General features: G+C 37.7%; 1 protein-coding gene and 1 long non-coding RNA gene across 2 annotated transcripts; both read left to right on the top strand.

The window, feature by feature from the left end:
- Window positions 1-597: 597 nt before the first annotated feature.
- On the top strand, window positions 598-2,554 carry LOC110883248. Its single transcript, XR_002560410.1, has 3 exons — window positions 598-710; window positions 1,214-1,280; window positions 2,380-2,554. It is a non-coding gene; the product is annotated as an uncharacterized LOC110883248 (long non-coding RNA).
- A 5,980-nt stretch (window positions 2,555-8,534) lies between these two features.
- On the top strand, window positions 8,535-10,730 carry LOC110883249 (desiccation-related protein PCC13-62). The gene is made up of 3 exons (XM_022131053.2): window positions 8,535-8,836; window positions 9,241-9,466; window positions 10,283-10,730. The coding sequence occupies exons 1-3, from the start codon at window positions 8,535-8,537 to the stop codon at window positions 10,655-10,657; spliced, it is 903 nt and encodes a 300-aa protein (XP_021986745.1). The 3' UTR covers window positions 10,658-10,730.
- Window positions 10,731-27,172: the final 16,442 nt, after the last annotated feature.

Genomic DNA, 27,172 nt, shown 5'->3' with positions numbered 1-27,172 from the left:
CACGGACCCCAATCATTTTTTAGAAAATAGTAGAAATGGTACGTTAAATTTTTTAAGGACTCCATAAAATAAATTAGTTGGACCCTATAATATTAAAAGCAAAGATGGTGTGGTGGTAAATTCCCTTGTGTTCCAACAAATAGATCCCAAGTTCAAGTCTTACATGTCTTGTTTTTTTAGTTTACTTTTTCCCATCAAAATTAAACTAGTTTTCTTTTAAACAGCACAACCACTCATTGACCCTCTAATTTGCTTCTTTAAAATGATAAATTGAATGTCGATTTAATTTAACACTTGATTACCAAATAAAACTTCCAACCTATAATGTAGTGTAACACCCCGAAAATTATAAAACTTTATATTAGAATTATAAAGTATAAAATAAATGAAAATAAGCTAACAAGGAAATAAATAACCCAGTTAGTTATGAGTCTGGTAATAACACATGAGTGGATTAAAATACCTTTTTAATAACTTATGTATAATTGAGGGACCAAACTAGCGAAAAATTGAAATTTGATTTATTATTAACAAAATAACACACACCAAACACACACCTAAGTGTGTGTTTGGTCGAACAGAACAAGGGTGACCAGGAGGTTCTCCATCAAACCCTATCACATACAAAATTCACAAATTGAAGGTTTAAATCAAGTCCAAATCAAAATCTGAATATAGATTAGTGATCACCTCGACGAAGGGATCATAAAGTATGTAAAATTTAAACATTTGGTTAGATCTTAATTTTTAGATAAACTCATTAAACCTGAAATTTGAGCTTGCATGATAATTGTTTGGGATGAAATAGTGTCTAGGGATGAACCCTAGTCAATTACTTGTTGAAATTTTGCCTATTTCTTGTAAAGTTCATAATCACCATTGAAGGTGATAGGTGGGTTTTGTAGAAAAGTATGGAACACTAGGATTATGATGTTATCTTAGTGCAATTCGAGTTTTATGGAATAAGTTCAGATTTGGTTAATGTGAAATTGATGTGACTTTGCCTAAATTTATGATTTTCATGGCAAAATGACAAATGTTGAACTAATTAGAAACTTGTTGAAATTATGCCCTTAAGGTGTTTGTGTAAATGCCTAAAAGAAGATGGAAAAACTGAAATTTGAGCTAAACCGCGTGTTTGTGTAGTTATGACAAATTATGCGTTACATGTAAACAAAAGATTTCTAAATAGGTTGTGAATTGAACTCTTTAGGCAAGGAGTCCGGATCGTCTAGCGGACAAGCCGGAGGGGATTTGCGTTTAATGGGCGTGCTCTAAAGGTAAGTAACTTTCGATTTAGTTACATTATGCATAAACAATAGTCTTAGAAATGTTAATGGGTTTGTAGTGTAAAATGCGAGTTTGGTATGTCATAGAAGTGACGAAGTTCATTCGATAAACCAAACGGGTCAAATAAACGGTTGAAGCATGTTTGGAATGTCAATGAAGTGATGTAACTCACTTGACAATCAAACAGATCAAAGTAGTTAATTTGATATGTTGATGTTGATATTGTAAAATTAGTCGTGCTTGGAATGTAAATAAAGAGTTGTAACCCTCTAGATAAAGAAACTGATTAGAATATTTGTTGGAATAAGTTGGTATGTAATCTTGTTCCATTACACAGTGTTGATTAGAAATTACGGTCGTTTGAAATTGTGTCTTTAAGAAAAGATAGCGTTAGTAGGAATGACAAAGATCACTATTAGATAAACGAGTCAAAAACTTGATTTGAAAATGTTTGGTAGTCATTGAAAATGGAGGATTCCATAAATGAGCCAAACGGGTCGAATAATTGATTAGTAGACAGTAAGAATGTGTTTAAATAGTTTTTGGTGATGATGGATCACAAAAGCGTAAAACCATAGACTTGGTAATGATATGCCAGTGATCGTAAGCCCCGGAAGGTGGGTAGATACGACTTGTGTACATAAACATTGCTAATGTTTGAATTGTGCAAAACTATACGGGTAAAATAAATACTTTAGGCATTTATGAACTTCAAACCCGTACACTAAACTTTGTTTTGGAAAATTATAATAGTTGCATTGGTAATTTAATTACGGTCGCGTAGGAAAAAGAATCACGTAAATCGGACAAATGGTTAAAAAGTTATGAAGGTTTCCGTTTTAAAAATGGAAAACAATTATCAGTCTGCAGCAAACCGTAAGCTGCGGCTCTGAACCGTAGCTTACGGTTCGTAAGATCTGTCTGCCAAACATAAGGGGACCATAAGCTACAGTTTGTAAACCGCAGCTTACGGTCGGGCATAAACAAAAAAAATTTATTTTTGTTGTTTGATTATTTCGAGCTTCCGGGTCCGTTTAAACGAGTTATAGGACCTCATAAACTAACGTTGTTTATAATTATACCTTGTAGGTGTGTTTAAACTTCGTACGGATGGAAATCAAGCGTAAATCAAGAACCGAACACACACGACTTTTGAAGCTTCCGCGTCTATTTAATCTTCGTTTAAGTCTATGTTAGTGTCGTAAACAATTAACATGTTACATTAGGATGTTATAACTAGATGGGTGTTATTTGAACATGAATGTTAAGTAAAACTTTGTTCCATTTGGTATAACTTAATGAAATGAGGTATTTTGTTTGAAATTGTCATGTATAAAAAAAAAGTCTTAGTTTAATGAGACGGGTGTTACATGTTGGTAATCGGAGCTCAAGGTTGTCAACATAGTGTGTTCGGTTCAAGCTTGATCAAACATCCGGTAAGAATTAGTCATTTAGTAAATTTTATTTGAATATTAGAAAAAGGAAATTGATTTGATGTGCACGGGAAGAGCGTGTTAACACACACAAACCCAGAAAGTGCACTAAACATGAATGGTTTAAGCAAGTGGTGAACTTGACTAAACTAAAGCGAATGATGCATATGTTATAGAACGAAATGTTTAATAGTGACATAAACATTACGGATTCGAGATGTCTAGTGTTGATAAAAGATGATTAGGTAGTATAAACCCTAACCATAGATTGGTTACAAAATAAGTACTTATGAAATAAGTATATTTAAATGCCTCGTATAATAATACGGGCAACATTGAATAGCAAGACTAATAATAAATTGGAAATGTTTGAATGATATGATAACCGCATCTGAAGATGACGGGAGATAAATAATCTAAATGAAGGAAGGTTTGGAAACATGATAAAGAACATGCTAACAAAGAACTCAAATCAAGTGATGACTTGAGACAACGGAGTACATCAGGGCGAATATCAATCAGGTACACGTTATAAATTACGATAAGATAAGTAGAATGCAATAATTCACATAATGGACGATAGTTGCATATGAGCATATATGATTAGTGAAATGAATGAATTATGTTATATATATATATATATAAACAAATAATGGCGAGTATGTGAAACCGAGGTAAAAGTAATCTCGGTAAATATTTCAACGGGAAGGAGTGCATGTACACTCGAACCCGGGAATGCAATGAAAGACAAGTGTCATAATGGGAAGGAGTGTGCGTACACTCGAACCCGGGAACTTAACGAAGTGAATAAATGTTGTGTTGGGAAGGAGTGTAATTACACCTGAACCCGAAAAATTGTAATAGTAGTGAATGGCAAGGACAAGGTTATACACTTGGTCAAACCAAATAAAACATGTAGGAACATCGTTATATTGATAAACGATGTGAGAAAAATTCCATACAACGACATGGAATAATAAAAATGAAATGAATGGATTTCCATTATTGTTATAATGGAATGATGTCAACCATAGTTGGCGACAATACGGTATCCCTCATGACTGAGGAGATGCACGAAAGAATCTATGGAAAATCGGAAAGGCTATAGAAGCCGTTTAACCCGAAATAAAGGAAAGGCTATAAGTCACCATAATGACGGCAAAGAAAGAAAGATTAACGAGTTGAGAGAAAGCCCATTGGGGTGAGTATTGCGGGTACACGTATTAAAATTTCATTAAGATAACGTTGGGCAACAATTAGACAATGGACTGAGGCTAAGAATGAGAAATTAAGACTTGGGCAGAAAATATCGTCAAATGCGGATTTAGAAACTTGGGTATGGGTAACCATCCAAGTAACATATTATTAATCAAACCCGTATGAGGAAGAACGATAATCACATTGATAAGTGTAGTTGAATAAAAGATTAGCAAAATAAACATATTAGAAGTGTTAGAACGAAAACGGGTAAACCCCAAGAGCCATATAACGATAGCAATGGTTTTACCAAACAAGGCCTAAGAAATGAACCTTTGGGACATTGATAAAAGAGACGGTGATACAGATTAAAAGTTAAAAGACTCAGATTAAGAGTTATGACTAAAAGACGATGAAATTCTGCAAAACAGAAATTTCGATAGTTATGTTCAACTATTCCAACGTTGGACGGGCTGAAATAAAGTATAGTACTTGATATTTCAAGTGAGCGCAAACCAAATAGTGAAAGTGCGAAATATTAGTGAATCTATGTGATAGGTCGTAAAAAATTATGGAAAGGAAAATGCAAACCAATGAAACCGAAGTATTAAAAACATTAAGACAAAGAACCTGGGTAACGGGTTGAAAGGAAATAGGGGCGTAAACCAAATAACGGTATGAGTAAGATAAACCGACGCTAAAATGACGTAAGAAATCATATAGTCAGAAAGATAATCCAAAAGAAAATGAGTATAGCCTTAGACTACGGTCAAGGTCAAATGAATTTTGAAAGCGAAAATTTATTTATTCTAAACATAAAAAGGGGGTGCCTTAACACCATATGTATACTTATGCAATTAAATAAAGATATGAATAGAAGATGATCCATGGGATCACCATAACCTTCAGGTTATAAACAATGTAAAGGTCTACGGGACCAAAATGACCATCGGGTCACAAATACAAAGGAACAAACTATAGGGTCTCACCCTAAAAAGGTGAAGACCTAATAAAATAGCCTACAAGGCTAAGCAAAAGAACCTACGGGTCACTTGGATAAAGTGTGGAAACTAATTGTGATTCCCAGCATAAAGCAATAACGAAAAAGAATAATTCTTGTCGTCAAATTCTTGATACGACTAAATGACATGTGTTAAAGAGACAAATTAAACTAAAATTTAGTTTTAGTAAGAAACAACGTTTAACAAATATGAATATTATGGGACAAATTAGAAAAATAGTTAATAACAAAGAATATAGGTCTTAACACCGATAGGTGTAAGACGATACGTTAGAAAGAAGATTTTGATAATGAAAATTTGTAACAACTTAAACATGACGTAACGCGAAGCGATTATAATCATAAAAGTGGTATAGAATATAATCAAGTTGTAGCGCAAGTTACGGGATTGGAGACCATAAACTTACATAAGTCCGAATATGACGAAGGGATAGATCCAAATTTACGACGCATGAGGTGATGGTGACTAATCAGACTAACTGATAAGATCACCCAAGGTCAAAATAGTGTTGTGATTTACCTAAAACACTTGGCAATATAGAGTAATATAGAATAAACATGTTGACGAACTCGTACTATTAAGTGGTCAAATGGCAATTGGGCCGAATAGGCGATAAAATAAGAAACGCAAGACACAAGTTAAAGTCCATGAGGTGGTCCAAACCAAAGAACTACTTAACGAAGGTTTCGAGTACGAAACCTCTTTAAGGGGGTAGACTTGTAACACCCCGAAAATTATAAAACTTTATATTAGAATTATAAAGTACAAAATAAATGAGAATAAGCTAACTAGGAAATAAATAACCCAGTTAGTTATGAGTCTGGTAATAACACATGAGTGGATTAAAATACCTTTTTAATAACTTATGTATAATTGAGGGACCAAACTAGCCAAAAATTGAAAATTGATTTATTATTAACAAAATAACACACACCAAACACACACCTAAGTGTGTGTTTGGTCGAACGGAACAAGGGCGACCAGGAGGTTCTCCATCAAACCCTATCACATACAAAATTCACAAATTGAAGGTTTAAATCAAGTCCAAATCAAAATCTGAATATAGATTAGTGATCACCTCGACGAAGAGTTAAACTCATGAAACCTGAAATTTGAGCTTGCATGATCGACATTTGGTTCGATCTTAATTTTTAGATAAACTCATGAAACCTGAAATTTGAGCTTGCATGATAATTGTTTGGGATGAAATAGTGTCTAGGGATGAACCCTAGTCAATTACTTGTTGAAATTTTGCCTATTTCTTGTAAATTTCATAATCACCATTGAAGGTGATAGGTGGGTTTTGTAGAAAAGTATGGAACACTAGGATTATGATGTTATCTTTGTGCAATTCGAGTTTTATGGAATAAGTTCAGATTTGGTTAATGTGAAATTGATGTGAATTTGCCTAAATTTATGATTTTCATGGCAAAATGACAAATGTTGAACTAATTAGAAACTTGTTGAAATTATGCACTTAAGGTGTTTGTGTAAATGCCTAAAAGAAGATGAAAAACTGAAATTTGAGCTAAAACGTGTGTTTGTGTAGTTATAACAAATTACGCGTTACATGTAAACAAAAGAGTTCTAAATAGGTTGTGAATTGAACTCTTTAGGCAAGGAGTCCAGATCGTCTAGCGGACAAGCCGGATGGGATTTGCATTTAAAGGGCGTGCTCTAAAGGTAAGTAACTTTCGGTTTAGTTACATTATGCATAAACAATAGTCTTAGAAATGTTAATGTGTTTGTAGTGTAAAATGCGAGTTTGGTATGTCATAGAAGTGACGAAGTTCTTCGATAAACCAAACGGGTCAAATAAACGGTTGAAGCATGTTTGGAATGTCAATGAAGTGATGTAACTCACTTGACAATCAAACGGATCAAAGTAGTTAATTTGATATGTTGATGTTGATATTGTAAAATTAGTCGTGCTTGGAATGTAAATAAAGAGTTGTAACCCTCTAGATAAAGAAACGGATTAGAATATTTGTTGGAATAAGTTGGTATGTAATCTTGTTCCGTTACATAGTGTTGATTAGAAATTACGGTCGTTTGAGATTGTGTCTTTAAGAAAAGATAGTGTTAGTAGGAATGACGAAGATCACTATTAGATAAACGAGTCAAAAACTTGATTTGAAAATGTTTGGTAGTCATTGAAAATGGAGGATTCCATAAATGAGCCAAACGGGTCGAATAATTGATTAGTAGACAGTAAGAATGTGTTTAAATAGTTTTTGGTGATGATGGATCACAAAAGCATAAAACCATAGACTTGGTAATGATACGCCAGTGATCGTAAGCCCCGGAAGGTGGGTAGATACGACTTGTGTACATAAACATTGCTAATGTTTGAATTGTGCAAAACTATACGGGTAAAATAAATACTTTAGGCATTTATGAACTTCAAACCATACACTAAACTTTGTTTTGGAAAATTATAATGGTTGCATTGGTAATTTAATTACGGTTGCGTAGGAAAAAGAATCACGTAAATCGGACAAACGGTTAAAAAGTTATGAAGGTTTCCGTTTTAAAAACGGAAAACAATTATCAGTCTGCAGCAAACCGTAAGCTACGGCTCTGAACCGTAGCTTACGGTTCGTAAGATCTGTCCGCCAAACATAAGGGGACCGTAAGCTACGGTTTGTAAACCGTAGCTTACGGTCGGGCATAAACAAAAAAATTTTATTTTTGTTGTTTGATTATTTCGAGCTTCCGGGTCCGTTTAAACGGGTTATAGGACCTCATATACTAACGTTGTTTATAATTATACCTTGTAGGTGTGTTTAAACTTCGTACGGATGGAAATCAAGTGTAAATGAAGAACCGAACACACACGACTTTTGAAGCTTCCGCGTCTATTTAATCTTCCTTTAAGTCTATGTTAGTGTCGTAAACAATTAACATGTTACATTAGGATGTTATAACTAGATGGGTGTTATTTGAACATGAATGTTAAGTAAACCTTTGTTCCATTTGGTATAACTTAATGAAATGAGGTATTTTATTTGAAATTGTCATGTATAAAAAAAAAGTCTTAGTTTAATGAGACAGGTGTTACATGTAGTGGTTTCATGTCCACTAAATGCTTCTACATTATTTCCTAGCCTCGACCCAACTACGATGACCGACGCGAAAATTTTAATGTTTGGTTGTGAAAAATTCTTACACAAAAAATGGACTCCAATAAAAAAATCCTAGATCCGCCACTGGTTGATGAGAGGTTGCCATTCAATAAAACTTTACATACAAGGGCCTGTAAGGATGATAAATTTACATCAAGTTACATGGGAGGTAACTCGACCGTAAATTATCTAATACCTTCCTACATGTGCCAATTTATTTAGAAAAGTGGGGATGAACTTTGATAAGGTTGATGTGTGTGAATTTAATCAAACCTAGACGTCATTGGTCAAAATTCAAATACATTATTATATCGCTAAAACTAAAAGTAAATAATATATTACTAGCTACTCCTTGGTCAAAGCTAATTTCCACGTGTCAAGTTCACACTCTGCATGGCTCATTCTTTGACAATTTCACTGCCTATAAAAAGAATGCAAACATCACCCACAAAACTCAACCCACCACCATGACATCCACCACCACCATGATCACTACAACATTCCTCATCTTCCTCTTCAACTCCACCACCGTGAATTCGGCTTTCTTCATACCTAAAACCGACGTAAATCTTTTAGAGTTCCCACTGAATCTCGAGTATTTCGAAGCCGAATACTTCTTATTCGGATCCATGGGTAAGGGTCTGGACACTATCGAACCCAGTCTAGCCGCAGGCGGCCCGCCACCCATCGGCGCAAAACAGGCCAATCTTAGTCTTCATATCAAAGACATCATCACTCAATTTGGTTATCAAGAAGTTGGTCACTTAAGGTTTGTATTAAGTTATATTATATTATAGAGTAAATTACGATTTTAGTCCCTGTGGTTATATCACTTTTACCATTTTAGCCCAAAAGAGATTTTTTTAACATCTGAGCTCCAATGTCTTTTTTTCTAACCCTTTTGAACCCTAACGTCTTTTTTCTAACTCTTTTGCCCCCTAAAAAATGGATGGGGTTAGTGTTAGGAGTCAAAAGGGTTAGAAAAAAAGACGTTGTAGATTCAGATGTTAAAAGATTCTTTTTGGGCTAAAATGGTAAAACTGATATAACCACAGGGGCCAAAATCGTAATTTACTCTATGTTATATTATATTATACCGTTTTAGCTTTTTTAACTAACTGTATTATAATTTGTATTAAATTGACGTTTTATTAATTAATAATAATTATTAAGGGCAATTAAGAAGAGGGTACGAGGATTTCCTAGGCCATTGTTGAATCTAAGTGCAGAAGCATTTGGGACCGTTATGAATGCTGCATTTGGGATGCCTTTATCTCCACCCTTCGATCCTTATGCTAATGACATTAATTATCTTATTTCGTGCTACGTCATCCCTTACGTCGGCCTCACCGGCTACGTTGGAGCAAATCCGAAACTCCATAGCCCAGTTTCAAGGAAGGTATCGTATAAATAGTTGATCAATAATACATAATATTTTACTTATTCTAAATGATAATGAAGCATGGATAGGTTCATTTTGGTTATGGGTGAAAGCATAATCTATAACTGAAGATGCTTCAGTTTTTAGATTTTTTTAAGAGTTAACTGTCATTTTCGTCCATGTGGTTTGGTAGAAAATATCACTTCATTCCAAAAAATAAATTTGTGTCAGTTCCGTCCTCAACATTTTTGAAACGTGCCACTTCAGTCCAAAAAGATAACGTGCTGTTAAAAACGTTGAGTACGGAACTGGCGCAATGCGTTATCTTTTTAGACTGAAGTGGCACGTTTCAAAAATGTTGAGGACGGAACTGGCGCAATTTTTTTTTTTGGACTGAAGTGTCAGTTTCCACCAAACCACAGGGACGGAAATCGCAGTTAACTCTTTTTTTAATTATCAGTTCGGTTATAAATAATTCGATTCCCACAAGAGAGTTTTTTCCCATATTTATTGTGTTTTCTCCTCAATTGTTGGTATATAGGCATTATACCAAGTGACGTTGGTGGCACGATTATACTGCAGTAGTCCGTCAGTGATCTAAATTTGTCGTTCAAAAAAATTTTCAATTAATAAATTCAAGTATATTATGAATCAAATAAAATATTAATTTATAAATAATCGGAAAACTTTTTTGAAATACAATATATAATAAAAAGTAAAATTTATAAAGATTGGTTTTAGTGTCGGTTTTTCGGTCAATTTCAATATTTATACGGAAACTTCTTAATCAGCTCGGGATTTTAAGTTATGTTTTGGTTATTCGGTTATGATCAGCTTGTTGCGGGATTATTGGGAGTGGAATCAGGTCAAGATGCGGTCATTAGAAGCCTCCTTTATGAACGGGCAAACAAAAAAGTGGTTCCATACAAGATAACTGTAGGCAAATTCACACAAAAAATATCACAACTACGCGATAAGTTGGGCAAGGACGGGTTAAAGGATGAAGGACTTAAGGTACCCATCAAACTCGGGGCAGAAAAGAAGATACAAGGGAATGTGTTAGCCGGTGACGAAGATTCATTGGCATATGGTCGAACACCACAAGAAATACTAAGAATAGTGTATGGAACCGGAGACGAAAAAGCCCCGGGTGGGTTTTACCCGAAAGGGGGTGATGGGGTTATCGCGAAAAGCTATTTAAGGCGTTGATGAATTTAGGTTAAAATATTTGCAATAGAGCCCGTTGTATTTTTATTTCAATAAACATTTCAAGATTTATATTAAGGAAAAATTACAAGTTTTGTTCTTTATCTTTATACCACTTTTCAGGCGGTGTACTTTTTAACGAATGTTGACAGGCGGTGTCCTTTACTAAGTATTTTGTTGCAAGTTTAGTCCTTTACACCCAACCCAGTTAAAAAACCCTGTTAATTGTTGACAGGCGGTGTCTTTTATTAGGTATTTTGTTGCAAGTTTAGTCCTTTACCTAGGTATTTTGTTGCAAGTTTAGTCATTTACACCCAACAATTAACAGGGTTTTTTAACTGGGTTGGGTGTAAAGGACTAAACTTGCAACAAAATACCTAGTAAAGGACACCACCTGTCAACATTCGTTAAAAAGAACACCGCCTGAAAAGTGGTATAAAGATAAAGGACAAAACTTGTAATTTTTTCCTTATATTAAAGGAAAGGAAAAAAAAAAGGTTAAGAAATGAACACCAAAACTATATAAAACAGTTGCGAACTAATATGGGTGAAAGAGTGAGAGTGAATTAAAAGTTGAGTATTTATTTTAAATAAATTACCTTTTGAGTAATTGTGTTTTAGTGGTTTTAACTATTTGAGTTTAAAATCAAAATATTTAACAACCTGAGTCTCTAGACATTTTTTTATAACCATTTGAGTCCTTTTGAGTCTAAATTTTAACTTTTTGAGTCCAATTTTTTTTTTAACAAAATTGGACTCAAACCGTTATAAAATGAACAAAATTAGACTCAAAATGTTATAAAATAAATGATTAGGGACTTAGGACGTTAAACTTTTTGATCTTGAACTCAAGTTGTTAAAACCCCAAAAACATTAAAACTCAAAAAGTAATTTACTCATTTATTGTGGTATTTTTGTGGATACTTATCTTGTCTTGATTGTTCCTCTTAGGGTGCTCTCTTTCCCTTTCCCTCACATAGTCCGTTTTTACATAATTAGATAGATTTTTGATGTGCCTAAACGCACATCAGTTCTTTTTAATTCAACTATAGTATTACTATATATTTTTTTTTTCTAAAAATCAGAAACGTTTTTAATAGGTTGATGCACCGTGTGTACAACAACTAGTTGATGTCTCGCCCGTGTTGCTGAACGTTGGCCGAATAATTCTCAATCAATTAAAAAATACTATTATAGTTTTGTTAGGAAAAAAACTAAAACGATGACAAGACCATAGTTCTGAGCTCAGGGTAAAACTGTAGTTTGTCAGGATTAATGAGCGAGTATTAGGCAGCTCCTTGACATGGAAAAAAAATAAATCAAGTCAACCAATTAAAAAAACACTTTTATAGTTTTGCTAAAAAGACTAAAACGATAGCAATAGTGTAATTTGAACTGAGGGCAAAGTTGTATTTGTTAACTTGGATAAAATCGTAATTTGCCAAAGGTTAAAGTGATGACAATACTATAAATTTGAACCAGAGACAAAATCGTAATATAACTGTGCACTAAGGATAAAATCGTAATTTTAAGCTGAGGACAAAACTATATTTTTAATTTGAACTCGGGCAAAATCAAAATTTTGAAATGAGGGGAAAATCGTAATTTGAATTGGGGGGGGGGGGGGCAAAAGCATACTTTTATTTTGAATCAGGCAAAAACATAATTTTAAACTTAAGGCGAAATCATAATTTTTGAAAGGGGCGAAAATGCGAAATTGACATTTTTAGTTAGGGGCAAAAGCAAAAATTTATTTTGAACTGGGGCCAAAATTGTAATTGTAATCTGGGAATAAAATCATAATTTTGAACCAAAGGCAAAATCGTAATGTTGAGCGAGAGACAAAAACGTATTTTTATTTTGAAGTAGGGGCAAAAATGTAATTTTATTTTAAATTAAAGACGAAACCGTAATTTTAAAACGAATATAAAATACTAAAATGGATGGTCTAATAGGGAAGTGTCACGCAGCTGCGTGGCACTATTCCCCTAACTTCCTTTTGTATATGTGGGAAATATGTTTAACACACATAAGACTGTGGGGTATGGGGCTTGGGTTGGCGCGTGGATTGGGGGAAAACGCGCAAGCCACCACTCCGGGTGGGCTTGGGTTGGGGCGTGGCCCAATGGGCGGGAGTTTGAAGCCGGGCGTGGGGCGGGTCTAGCAAGGTGACATGGCGGGCTCTCAATGGCCAATTCAAACTAGCCGTTGGGGGCATTTTGAAAAAAAAAAAAATCCTTTATAAATACCTTACAATATTTAACATTTTTCTCACACAATATCAAACACATAAAACACAATCTTGCCATGAGTTCTTCAAGTTCAAGTGTATCGTCATCATCATCTGACAATGGTGCGGAAATATTTCTACAAACGATCGCGGCGGTGGTGAAAGCTATCGTGGAAGACGAAGACGATGAGGAAGAGGAAGAGACTCCGCAACCTAAACGGAGGAGAAGGTACATCGCTCGTGAACGGCACACCGCTAACAGTTTCTTGGTAAGCGATTACTTCTCAGCGGAACCTAAGTATGATGAAAAAATGTTTAGGCGTCGTTTTCGTATGAGTAGAAACTTATTTTTAAGGATATCTAGAGATCTTGAGGAGAAGTATGTTTATTTCCAACAAAAACCGGATGTAACCGGGCAAATAGGATTTAGTACGTGGCAAACGGTCACGACCGCACTTAGACAGTTAGAGTACGACAATAGTTCGGATATTATGGATGACTATTTAAAAATGTCTGCACGTGTAGCTAGAGAAAGTCTTCACAACTTTTGTTCGTGTATTCTAGAACTTTATAGGAAAAGATATTTGAGAAAGCCCTCGTTTAGTGACATGCAACAAATATTGGAACATCACGCAGATTATCATGGGCTACCCGGGATGCTAGGTAGTTTAGATTGTATGAAATGGCCTTGGGAACTTTGTCCTACCGCATGGCAAGGCGCTCACACGAGTAGATTTCACAGGATGCCAGCCATCATGCTTGAAGCGGTTGCGTCCCAAGATCTTTGGATATGGCATGCGTTCTTCGGTATGCCAGGTTCACATAATGATATTACCATCATAAACCACTCGCCCCTTTTCAATGATCGAGTAAATGGTATAGTACCCAAAGGAACTTTCTTTGTAAACGGGGTTGAGTACGTGTATGGGTACTACCTAGTTGATGGGATTTACCCAGAGTGGGGGGTTTTCGTAAAATCATTCACAAAACACGGTACCATAGATCCAAAGAGATTAAAGTTTAACAGGGTCCAAATGACTACACGTAAAGACGTCGAGCGAGCATTCGGTGTTTTGAAGAAAAGGTGGTGAATATTAGCAATGCCTTGTCGACTATGGGACAAGGATCAGATTGGAAACGTGATGTACGCATGTATCATTCTTCACAACATGATTTTGGAGGATGAAGGTATAGCGGTCGTTACCTACTATGATGACGATGACCCCCAACCAGGTAACGTAACAGACGAAGATAAAGCGGCAAATGAATTTTTGATCAAGTCAAGGGATATACATCACAACCTTCGATCTGATTTGGTGGATCATGTTTCAACGATTCCTGGGTTCGAAACCGACGAAGACGACGAAGAATGATTGTTTTTTATTTTGATAATTATTATGTATGTTTATGTAGTTTTTAATTGTTATAAACATATATACATATATATATATATATAGGTAAAGGATCCTGTAAAAAGTACCCAAAGTGTGAGAAGTGTAAGAAATAATCTGGTGTTGATATGTGTCCATCAGTTATATTAATGAATAAGGGTAATAATGTAATTTACTCCTAATGGTAGTTGAAGTCAATTAAAGGAAATGAGATCATGTGTTAACTATTTTAGGAGAAATTTTAGGAAACATATTTGTTTTTACGATTTTATACATCTGATTGTTTTATCTTCTTCATCGTCTTTTAATCGCAACATCTTTTAATCATATATTGTTCATAACTTCTTTTCATCATCTTTAAATTGCAATACAATGTTTTTTGGATTCCAGATAAAACACCATAACTTGAATCATAGTCAATGTCTCCAGATGTTTAAAACACCATGCCATGAACAATGTCTCCAGATGTTTAAAACACCACGCCATGAACAATGTCTCCAGATAAAACACCATGACTTGAATCATAGTCATGGTGTTTTAAAATATGGGAATGTTTTGTATTTGATTGTCCAGATGTTAAAACACCATGGATGTAATCACAATACAATGTTTTCTGGATTCCAGATAAAACACCATGACTTGAATCATAGTCAATTTATCCAGATGTTTTAAAACACCACGCCATGAATCTAATTACAGTTCTTCTAAACGTAAAACACCACGCTTTGAATCTTATGTAAAACAAAGAGGCTTCCGATTTAGATCTTGGTCATTAATTCCGATATTTAAGGAAAAAGGAGTGGATGTAGGTGTTTTTGGTTGTGTAGGATACGGTTACCATATTTGAAACATTGAAAAAGACACTATTGCCCTTCAATTTCACATAAGGTCCCTCTAATCAAAACACAATTTACATTTTTATACCCTATTGATCTCAACCATTAGATCAAATATCCAATGGTTTAAAACACTTCTTACCCTTCTCACATTTTAAACACTTTTTACTATATCCCTACCATATATATATATAGGACAAAGATCCGTTAGGAACCACCGTTTATTGCAAGAACCGCGAGAACCAATGTGAACACATGGCAAACTTGTAATTTTACTATATTTTATCATAAAATACGCGCATCCTTCAATTTTTATTAAGGTTCTGTAAGTGTTCCCCTGTTTTTAGGGTTTCATCAATTCACATCGTTCCCAATCCATAATCGATCCACAATCGGCATCATCACAATCGACATCAGCACAATCGACATCAGCAGCATCGATACATGCTGTTCATGGTGGCGTACTGGTGTGTACGATTGTCTTACAGCAGGAAAAGACGGTCACTCCCACCTATTTCACGGTGGAGGCGTTCGGTATAATGATTAGGGCTACATATTGTGTCTTCTGATTCATCCCGTGTTGAACCTAACGCATATGATGATCATCATCCAACAATTTTTGAATATCATCCTCATACACCTGATGCAGAACATCAGCAATTACAGTTCATTCAATTTGAGACTAAAGGTATTCCATGTCCATTTTATGTAAATTGTGATTTATTCAATGATATACACGTTTGCAACATGTTCACAGTTATATTATGTTGTAAATAATGATTACTCAAGAATATATGCACATGTGCATTATGTTAACTGCATCGTATTATAATTTATGTTACATTACAAATTTATGCACATGTACATTATGATGAAAAACAACTTATGACATTATATATTATCTGACAATGCACATGTGCATTTTGGTTACAATTTTACTATCCACCTGTTCATCATGTTGACTTTTATTTTTTTGTTAATTTCTCAGGAGCAATTACGACTGATATACATTCTATGCCCAATGGCACCCCATATTGGATAGGTGAAGTTGATATTGAATACATTCCTGTTATAACCAGTGTGAACACATGGCATTTTTTATAATTATATTATGTTTATAAAAAACACACACGTTCTGTTTTTTTTTCTTATGTCATTGTTATCTCCATTTTAGGGTTTCAGTAGTTCACCAGCACCAGTTCATGGTCTTCACACTCGGCTGGGAGGCATTCACAGCGGTTCACGGCGGCGGATGTCACACCCCGATTTCCACGTGTCTCACCGTTGGGCCCGGTGGGGGATTATCGTGACGTAGTTGGTAACATTATAGTCAAACCACACAATATATGAATGCACAGCGGAAGCATAAAGATAATTATAATTCAACCATTGATTGTAATATCGAATGTATCACAAATAGTCGAATGGTATCCACAGGGGGATCAAAATAAAAAGTATTGTTCAACAGACAAGGCATCAAAAGCTTGCGAGACTCTTTAAGATGCTAAGGAGCTATAGCCAGCCGATTACGTTTAGTACCTGCATTTAATCTTTTTGGGAAAATACGTCAGTTTACACTGGTAAATACATTCAACCGACACTTTTGTAAAATGTTTATTAAAATTGATTTGAATGCACAAGGCACAAACTCTTTTATAACTTGGGAGAATTATTTAAATATATAATCTTGTAAAGAATTACATGTTACTATGCGTTTGGTCGCCCGAGTCGTATCGGGTTAAAGTTTAATAGACACACCACATAGCATATAACACCGTGGCGGGTAACCAACGGCTATACTTTTACAGTTATAGACATAATGCAGGGTGTACGCCTACACCGGGATGTCAAGGTCGTGGCCATTCATAAATGCTGCCAAGGATATCCGGGACATGGTCATTAAGCCCCCAAAGGCGTTCAGTCAACAAAAGAAGTTTTAAACAGGTCACATTGATAATACCCAACTACTAATGAGTTGGGGTCAATTGCCCGACCAAGCGGTATTTTAGATACCGTAACCCAAGCCCATATAACGGAAAATAAGTTAAAAGTATTTACCTTTGCAAGTATAATCCTTAATTGAATAAATCACAGATAGCTTTTACTGGTCTCCTATTCTGGAACGAAGGTTTAAAATAACCTATTAGAATCCTAACGGGTCTTTATATTTGCCGTAGCTTAGACCGGTCGGTTTCAAAGGATAGTTACGGTTTAATCGCGTGAAAGGCGAAAACCGTGAATGGAGTGTGATTTTGACCCAACAAGTTTGAAGACTTGTTTTATATGGATATAACAATCATACTCTGGATTTTGGGGTCAAAACAATATGGTTTGACCCGTTTCGGCTAATTTATGTAAACTAGTTACATAAGCCGAACCGTGCGCGCAAAAGGCGCAACGGGTAGCCGTAAGAGTCCTACACTGACTTCCTAAGTCAATATGCCTTAAAGAGGTTGTGGTATCAGTAGGATACCTTCCGTAATGCCCGTATAACGAGTTTAAGTTAATATTATGCCCCGTAGGGGTATTTCGGTCTTTTTAAAGATTATAAAAGAGGTTTTAGAGTTCTACAGGGAATCTGAGTTTCCCGAACAGTTTATAAAGTCTAAAATACTTTATTCATTATCTAAAATCAGTAGCAACTGGAATCGGGTCAAAAGACCTTGTAGAACTCGAGTTATGGCCGAAAAGGGTATATTCGGTATTTACCGAACCGTTGCCATAACCGCAGGTTATGAGCAGGTTAAAAATAATTAAAAATCTTTAAAAATTCCAAAATATTATTTTACATCAGTGAGTAAAAGGTTTGATGTCGAAATCCGGGTTTAGATAGGCGTTATGCTAATTGCGCTATTTAATTAATAAAGTTTCGCAATTTGCGCTATTTAGCATAACTCCTATTCTGGACCTCGGATTGACATGAAATTTTAGGGACATGCTTAGAAATCAGTAACCAAGGTCATGATTCGTTCACGTGTCTGAAATTCTCGTTTTAAATTAAAAAGGGCGTTACGGTCAACTTTTAAGCATTTAACGGAAATGTGTAAAAGACTTGGACAAACAATGAACCGGTCACAGAGGCTTATACCATCATGTAACCTGGTCCTAAGAGAGTCCTAAGGCATATCTAAATCAAACTTTAACGGGTCAGAACTGAAGTCAATGCAAAAGTCAAAGCTTTTGCGACTTTCGGCTCCGAACCGGGTCAAAACAGAAAATGGTCGGATCAAACAAGCTTAGACAAGTTTATATACTTATTATCATGTTTTATGAGTGTTCAAACAGGTTACATATCATCTACATTACAGATTATGCAAGAAATCGCAAAATGACATTTCTGTTGACTTTTTCTAAGCACGTTTGACTCGACATTTGAACTAGTTAGAGTGGGAATCAGAGGGTGCCCTTTTAGGGGTTTAATGCCCACATGATTACCATCATATAACTATCTTTGATTCGACAATTCACTGGACCATTTGTGATTTATCACAAAGTCAATCGTTAATTACGACGGATTGACTTTTAGGCTAAACTAAGCAAAAACTAAGCCATAAAAGGGTTAGACAACTTACAGAAGCTTGTGCACGACTTAGGATGATAGAAGAACACTTGAGAGCTCCAGGAATGATCTTGAGAGCAGTGTTTGAGGTGTGGTGAACTTATGCACAGTGTAGGCCTTTTTATAGTAAAGTTTGGTGCACAAGATCATTACAACACATCCTGCATTGCTCATGGATGGTCAGCAAGTGTCCTAAGGTGATAGGGGTCAGGTAGAGGGCGCCCATGCTTCATTGATTGCTCACAAGATCGTTTACAAGCCAAATCATTGAATCTGCCCATGTTTTCTGTTACTGGGCGTCCCACGCGGCCCGCATGAAGAATCATGCAACTTGTTCGCGGGCCGCCTGAATCCTTAAGTCAGAAACCGGATTAACAGGTGGCTCGCGGCCCGCATCAACTATCCCCTAACCTTTACGCGGCCCGCGTTAGGTCTAATTTTCAGGATTTTTGAATCTTTTATAATGATTAACGAAATCTTTGGTAATTAATACCCTGACCTTTCGGGTTCGAAGGGGTAACTTTGCGATTTGGCCCTTGGTTGATTACAATTAAGGGCTTCGTGCCATTTACCCGTACTGTTAAGTCCCCGGTTAGTTTAATTACTATCCGAAAAGCCTTAACTTTTATTGTTGACGCTTTTAACCCCTCTCATACGAATTTGATCATAACTTTCTCCTTTTAAAACGGAACTTCGCGAGATTTACGTAGCACAATCCAGTGAGCGTATTTTACTGTTACCAAGCCTCGGGTTCGTCAAAGGGTCACTCAGAGGTATAAATTAAACATGTTGGCACAATTAACCCCTACAGCTTGTAATCTCTCACTTTCTCCCGCGTTTCGCTCCGTACGATCCATGATTTATTCGTTTGAAGGTACGAGCGTCAATTAGGGTTACCATACAGTATATTTACCCTTCGTTGACATTTATAACCCTCGAATTTACATACATTCAAGGTTTGACAACATTAGTCCTTTATTTAATATTTAATGCCACGTGTAAACTCATGACACGTGTCAACACATTATTGGACACAAAATTTCGAGGTGTTACATCCTCACCCCCTTAAAATAAATCTCGACCCGAGATTTACTCAAACAAATAAGGGTATTTTTCTTTCATCGTGGATTCAACCTCCCACGTGAATTCGGGACCTCTACGGGCATCCCACTTGACCTTTACTATAGGTACATGCTTCCTTCGAAGCTTCTTTACCTGTCGATCTTCAATCGACAAAGGCTTCTCTACAAATTTCAAGCTCTCATCTATATGCACATCTGTGTGTGGGATCACCAATGATTCATCAGCGAAGCACTTCTTTAGATTGCAGATGTGGAACACATTGTGAATTCTATTGAGCTCCTTCGGTAAGTTTAGCTTATAGGCAACGGACCCGACCCGTTCGATAACCTCGAAAGGTCCTATATATCTCGGGCTTAGTTTGCCTTTCTTACCGAAACGCATCACCCCCTTCCAGGGTGATACTTTAAGTAACACTTTTTCACCTACTTCGAAGTGAAAATCTTTACGCTTTGGATCCGCGTAACTCTTCTGCCTATCTCTGGCAGCCTTGAGACGGTCTCGAATCTGGACAATCTTGTCCGTCGTCTCGAAAACTATCTCTGGTCCAGATAATTGGACATCTCCAACTTCCGCCCAACAAACAGGTGATCTACACTTTCTACCGTATAATGCCTCGAAAGGCGCAGCCTTTATGCTGGTATGGTAGCTATTGTTGTAGGAGAATTCGATTAATGGTAGGTTCTTATCCCAACTACCTCCTAAATCGATAGCACATGCACGCATCATGTCTTCCAACGTTTGAATAGTACGCTCACTCTGACCGTCTGTCTGAGGATGGTAAGCCGTACTAAAATTCAGACGTGTGCCCAAAGATTGCTGGAAACTTTTCCAGAAATGGGACGTGTATCTAGTATCTCTATCGGAGATAATAGACACAGGTATGCCATGCAAGGCTACAATCTTATCAACATATAATTGGGCTAACGTGTCGGAGCTATAAGTCTCCTTGATGGGTAAGAAATGCGCTGATTTAGTCAGCCTATCAACGATAACCCATATTGTGTCATTTCCTTTCCTCGTCTTGGGTAACTTGGTAATAAAATCCATAGTTACACATTCCCACTTCCATTCAGGGAGTTCAGGCTGTTGTAGCAAGCCAGACGGCTTTTGATGCTCAGCCTTGACTTGCGCACAAGTTAAGCATTTGGCTACATAAGCGGCTACAAACTTTTTCAAGCCTATCCACCAATAATTTGCCTTTAGATCCTGATACATTTTATCTGCTCCAGGATGGACAGAATATTTGGAACTATGGGCTTCCTGGAGGATAACATCCCGTAGTCCTCCATAGATAGGAACCCATATTCGCCCATTCAATCGTAAAATTCCGTCCTTGCTAAGAGTTAACTGCTCCTCAGTTACTCCTAACTTTTCTTTAGGATAGTTAGCTTCCAACACAGCTTCTCGCTGTGCAGCTAACAACCTTTCCATCAGATTATTCTTTACTTCAATGCTCTTGGCATTGATTCGGATGGATTTCACCCTTTCCTTTCTACTTAAGGCATCAGCGACTACATTTGCTTTGCCCGGATGATACCTGATTTCACAATCATAATCATTTAAGGTCTCCATCCAGCGGCGTTGCCTCATATTTAATTCCTTCTGATTAAACAGATGTTGAAGGCTCTTGTGATCAGAATAGATCACAAACTTGATACTATACAGATAATGCCTCCACAACTTTAGTGCGAACACAACGGCACCCAGCTCCAAGTCATGGGTGGTGTAGTTCTTCTCGTGCACCTTTAACTGTCTCGAAGCATAGGCAATAACCTTGCCTTTCTGCATGAGCACACATCCCATGCCAGTGTGTGATGCATCGCAGTAAACTACGAACTCCTCGGTACCTTCCGGTAGAGTCAGCACAGGAGCGTTGCTCAGCTTTTACTTTAGAATATCAAAGGACTCTTGCTGCTTAGGGCCCCAAACAAACTTTATCTTCTTCTTGGTCAGGGAAGTTAAGGGCGCAGCAATCCTTGAAAATTTTTCAATGAAACGCCTATAGTATCCTGCTAACCCCAGGAAACTACGAATCTCAGTAGGCGTCTTTGGCTCCTGCCAATTCATGACAGCCTCAACCTTAGCGGGATCCACCTGGATACCACGCTCGCTAACAACGTGTCCTAGAAATTGGACTGCTCGTAGCCAAAATTCACACTTGGAGAATTTGGCATAGAGTTTTTCATGCTGCAGCAGTTTGAGAATACAACGAAGGTGTTTCTCATGTTCAGCTTGGTTCTTCGAGTAGATAAGAATGTCGTCGATGAAAACCATGACGAATTTATCCAAGTATGGCTTGCAGACGCGATTCATGAGATCCATGAACGCAGCCGGTGCATTAGTGAGCCCAAAAGGCATCACTAGGAACTCGTAGTGACCGTAACGAGTCCTAAATGCGGTTTTATGTACGTCTTCATCTCTGACTTTCAGTTGATGGTAGCCTGACCTCAAGTCAATCTTCGAGAAATAACTTGCCCCTTGTAACTGATCGAACAAATCGTCGATCCTCGGCAAGGGATATCTATTCTTTATCCTGACCTTATTATGCTCGCGATAATCGATGCACAGACGCATCGATCCGTCCTTCTTCTTAACAAACAGGACAGGTGCTCCCCAGGGAGACGAACTGGGTTTGATGAAACCTTTAGCCAGCAGTTCATCCAGCTGGGTCCTTAACTCCTTCATTTCGGTTGGTGCTAGCCTGTAAGGTGCTCGAGCAATAGGAGCGGCTCCAGGGATGATATCGATCCTGAATTCCACTTGCCTATCTGGTGGCAAGCTAGGTATATCTTCAGGGAAAACTTCTGGATACTCCGAAATGACGGGAATGTCTTCTATCTTTGATTTAGGCTCTTCAATAATCACCTGTGCCATGTAGATGACACAACCCTTCTTTAGACATTTTGAAGCTTTGAACATAGTTACTTGCTAAGGCAATCTGTACTGGGTATCTCCCCGAATGGTAAGCGATTCACCAGCCGGAGTCTTTATCACAATCTACTTTCTGTTGCAGACGATTTGGGCCTGGTTATGAGATAACCAGTCCATACCCAATACTAGGTCAAAACCGGCCAATTTAAAGGGAAGTAGAGATAGAGGAAAAGAGTGATTCTTAATGGATATCACACATCCATCTAACACAGTGGAGACGGTTTCTATGGTTCCATCTGCTAGCTCTACCTCGTAGTTCACGCTTAAGGTTTTGACAGGCATATTCAGCAATTTACAAAATTTATGATCTATGAAAGACTTATCAGCGCCCGAATCAAAAAGTACTCTTGCAGAGATATCGTTTACGAGAAAAGTACCTGTGATCACGTTGTCATCCAGCACTGCTTCTTTCGCCTCCATCCTGAAGACTCTAGCATTGTTCTTCTTGGCCTCTTCAGGCTTCTTGGCATATTTAGGGCAGTTGCTTTTAATGTGCCCCTTCTCGTTGCAGTTATAGCAAGTCGCATCCTTTATCTTCTTGCAATCCACAGTTTTGTGGTCCTTGGATTTGCACAACCCGCAAGCATACGACCTCGACTGAGTCTGCGAGTTTGAATCGAGCCTACACTTTCCAAAGTGATGTCTCTTGCAGTTCTTGCACTTGGGCTTCTCACCAGACTGTTGCCCATCCTTCCTTGACTCCGACCCTCTCTTGTTATCACCGTTCCCACGGTGCTTCTTGCCCGACCTCCGTGAAGTATCATCTTCACGCTTTCTCTTTTCAGCCTCTTTATTCCTCAGCGATCTCAGTCGGACCGCGTCCATCGTGAGGGACAAAGAGAGGTCAGTTACAGACCTGAAGGTCGTTGGCCAAGAGGCCTTCACACTTGCCTTTATTTCGGGTTCTAACCCCCCGATAAAACGAGCGATTCTTTTCGGCTCCAGGGTTACTAGATATGGAACCAACCGGGACATTGTATTAAAGCTCGTTAGGTAAGCTTGGCAGTCAAGATTTGTCATCACCAGTGATTTGAAGTCGGATTCAATCTTCTCAACCTCATGTTGAGGGCAGTAATTCTCCTTGATGAGAGAAATGAATTCCTCCCATGTCATGCTGTATAGCACAGCCTTTCCCGAGGCCTGAACCAACGCCCTCCACCAAGCCAGGGCCTCGCCCTTGAATGATTGTGACACATACTTTACCACATCCTTCTCTGCACAGCCGCTGATATCCACCACAGTGTCCATCTCGTCAAGCCACGTCATACAATCGACCGCTCCTTTCTCCCCAGTGAAGTCTCGGGGTTTGCAAGACACAAAGTACTTGTAGGTGCAGCCCCTGGCGCGAGACGCATCAGTATATACTCTTTCTTTACGGACACTGTTTTCATTGGACGAGTGGTTATCATCGTCCTTTTTAGGCTTGGACAGCGGTTTGCTGTGGGATTTTGAGTGGGTTTTCGGCTTTGAGGGTGGTTTGGATATAGTTCGGCTCCGAGATTCAGTATATTCTTCATATTGTCGATCCAGAGCTGCCTTGACAGCCTTATCGACAAGAGCTTTTAATTGAGCGCCCGTCAAATTAACTTGGGCGTTATCGTATTCGTCTTCATTCGAGTGGCTATTCTCTCCACTAGGATCAGCCATGGTAACTTAAATCTGTTACAGAAGATAACGAAATTTTTATTTATGAGTTTATTATGGAATTGTCTTTTATGGCAATTCATTAACCATGGTAACAGAGACCATATCTGGTTAATTTGTTACTCACTTTTATTTAGGATTTTAACATACTTATCCTAATTACAAATAATATTGCTAGTGGCATAAAAGCCTAGTCACGAGGACGTTATTATAATATTAGCCGAGATTACAGAGAATCAAGGTATGAAGGTTTGAACCGTAGTCCTTTTAACCTTCCTGACAGGGAGTCATAGACCACCACTGTCTTTTGTCTTATATGACAATCATTATGGCCCATAGGCACTACATCACTAACGGATGCTTAATAATTCGGCCCGTAGGCACTACATCACTAATGGATGCTTAATATATGATCATCTTTATTGATGATTTAACCCATGATTTATTATACCATTAATTTGGGCCTTGAAATCCTTAGAAGGATTCTTATATAGGAATGACGTGTGCAATTTTTAACGAATCACATCTGCCATGAACGTTAACATGATTACAGAGGTTAATTGGAATTCTGAATCTTTTAATCAGGTCTTACCATCTTGGCCGGGTCTGAAAGGACACCTGGCTAGGTTTCACTCTCAAGATTCTTTATTTAGGCAGATTAATTTAAAAGGAATGATTTTGATTTATTTCATATATAGTAATAACAAAAATGAAATTTATAACATAACATTCCATAACTTCAAATACGATTACACGCTGCCCTAAACGGGACTTTTAAATAAATAACTACCTACGCAGAGGTTTATAGAAAAACATATCCACGCAGGGACCAATACAAGATAGATGTCCGCACAGGGACTAAATGATAAGTCCACGTAGGGACTGTGATACGATAAATGTCCATGCAGGGACTAAATTGTAAATACAACATTACATAAGGAGACTAATGGTCTCGTTTCTTCCTTCCTTTCAACAGGTTTGCTAAGCCCTTGAGAAATCCGCGATTACTCTTGCGTTCTTGTTCGAAGTCTCGTTCCACACGGTTTAGACGGTGGAGTATTTCTTCTTGCTCCGGTGGAGAAAAACGTGGCTGCTGCGACGGTTGCGGAACGTGAGGTCTAGAGGGTATTGGATACCCATGAGCAGAGTAATCTGCTCTCCAAGAGGTTCCATGGAGGGCATTATAATTAGCCGCTATCACATAAGGATCGGCATCGTAGTTATAGTTGTAGTGCGTGTGAGTCGGCTGCTCAAACGGATTGTACGCCGTGGAAGCGCCGTACGCTGGTATCGGATTGTCATATCCGAATGGTGGCGGAGGTGGTGCAACTGGTGCAGAATTCACCTCTGCTGGGTGACCAGAAGGTTCCCCTAATTGTGGTTCTTCTTCAGGTACTGACGGAAAGTGACTAGCACTCGAGTGGCGAGGGGTGCTGAAATGAAATTCCCCTCCTCGGGTAGACATCCGTGCTCCTGATCTTCTACGCCTTGGCGGATCTGGAATTACTGGTTGAACTGTTGGCGGTGGTGGTGGCGTAACGGCCACAAACCGCGAATCCTTAGAAGGATCCTGTTGCTGCTGTTGATCATGAGGCGAGTAATTATGTGAAGGTGTAAAGTACCAATTACATTGGTCAAACCTCGCCTGGTAGCTATCGGGACCTTGATAGGGTGTTCCATGGAAGGATGACCCATCCGAGATCTCGATTGGATGATTGGGAGTTCCCCTTGCAGGCTCGACGGGATCTGTATCCTCGTCCATATCCACTGCATTATCTTCAGAAAAGTGATCCTCTGGTCCTAGAGGGTTATACCCTATTGGCTCTTGGACATAATCCGACGGATTAAACTGTCCTATAAAGAAAGGTGAAGGATCGCCATAAGATCGGTGCGAAGCAGATCGCTGTAGAGGTAAAAAGGATGGTTGAGGGTTATTGGGATTATTTTCCGAATCTGGTCCAAACGAATGGCGGTATGAGGGTGTTGAGCTATGCGAGGTAGAATGTCTCGCAGGTTCAAAAAGGTTTCTTCGTCTCTGTGGTTCTTCACTCCTTGTACTGGAAGGAGCTCGCGTGTTTGAAGGTCCAGCTTCGTGATCATTGTGAGTAATGATCGTTCCTCTGCCTCTTCCTCCTCTTCCTCGTCTGATTGCAGGTGGCATATTTTCCTGCTTTCAAAACTTTAAATAACAATAAACAATAAAAAGACAAACTTGGAATAACAATTCGAATTTGTCCTATGTTCTTGTCTAGACTCAAGTATGTGCAATTGTGTTATTGAGATTAAACACATTAGGATAGTGTTTAATTCACTCAATGTTGGCTCTGATACCAACCTGTCACACCCCGATTTCCACGTGTCTCACCGGTGGGCCCGGTGGGGGATTATCGTGACGTAGTTGGTAACATTATAGTCAAACCACACAATATATGAATGCACAGCGGAAGCATAAAGATAATTATAATTCAACCATTGATTGTAATATCGAATGTATCACAAATAGTCGAATGGTATCCACAGGGGGATCAAAATAATAAAAAGTATTGTTCAACAGACAAGGCATTAAAAGCTTGCGAGACTCTTTAAGATGCTAAGGAGCTATAGCCAGCCGATTACGTTTAGTACCTGCATTTAATCTTTTTGGGAAAATACGTCAGTTTACACTGGTAAATACATTCAACCGACACTTTTGTAAAATGTTTATTAAAATTGATTTGAATGCACAAGGCACAAACTCTTTTATAACTTGGGAGAATTATTTAAATATATAATCTTGTAAAGAATTACATGTTACTATGCGTTTGGTCGCCCGAGTCGTATCGGGTTAAAGTTTAATAGACACAC

Source organism: Helianthus annuus, chromosome 5 (genome assembly GCF_002127325.2).
Source record: "Helianthus annuus cultivar XRQ/B chromosome 5, HanXRQr2.0-SUNRISE, whole genome shotgun sequence".
NCBI lineage: Eukaryota > Viridiplantae > Streptophyta > Magnoliopsida > Asterales > Asteraceae > Helianthus > Helianthus annuus.
Note: the sequence above shows the minus strand (reverse complement) of the source record. Positions and strands in the feature narration are given on the sequence as shown.

Excerpts from the sequence above, each read along its gene's own strand:
- LOC110883249 (XM_022131053.2), top strand. The coding sequence starts at position 8,535 with ATGACATCCACCACCACCATGATCACTACAACATTCCTCATCTTCCTC. Across the intron at positions 8,837-9,240 it reads CAAGAAGTTGGTCACTTAAG|GGCAATTAAGAAGAGGGTAC; the intron begins GTTTGTATTAAG and ends ATAATTATTAAG. Across the intron at positions 9,467-10,282 it reads ATAGCCCAGTTTCAAGGAAG|CTTGTTGCGGGATTATTGGG; the intron begins GTATCGTATAAA and ends GGTTATGATCAG.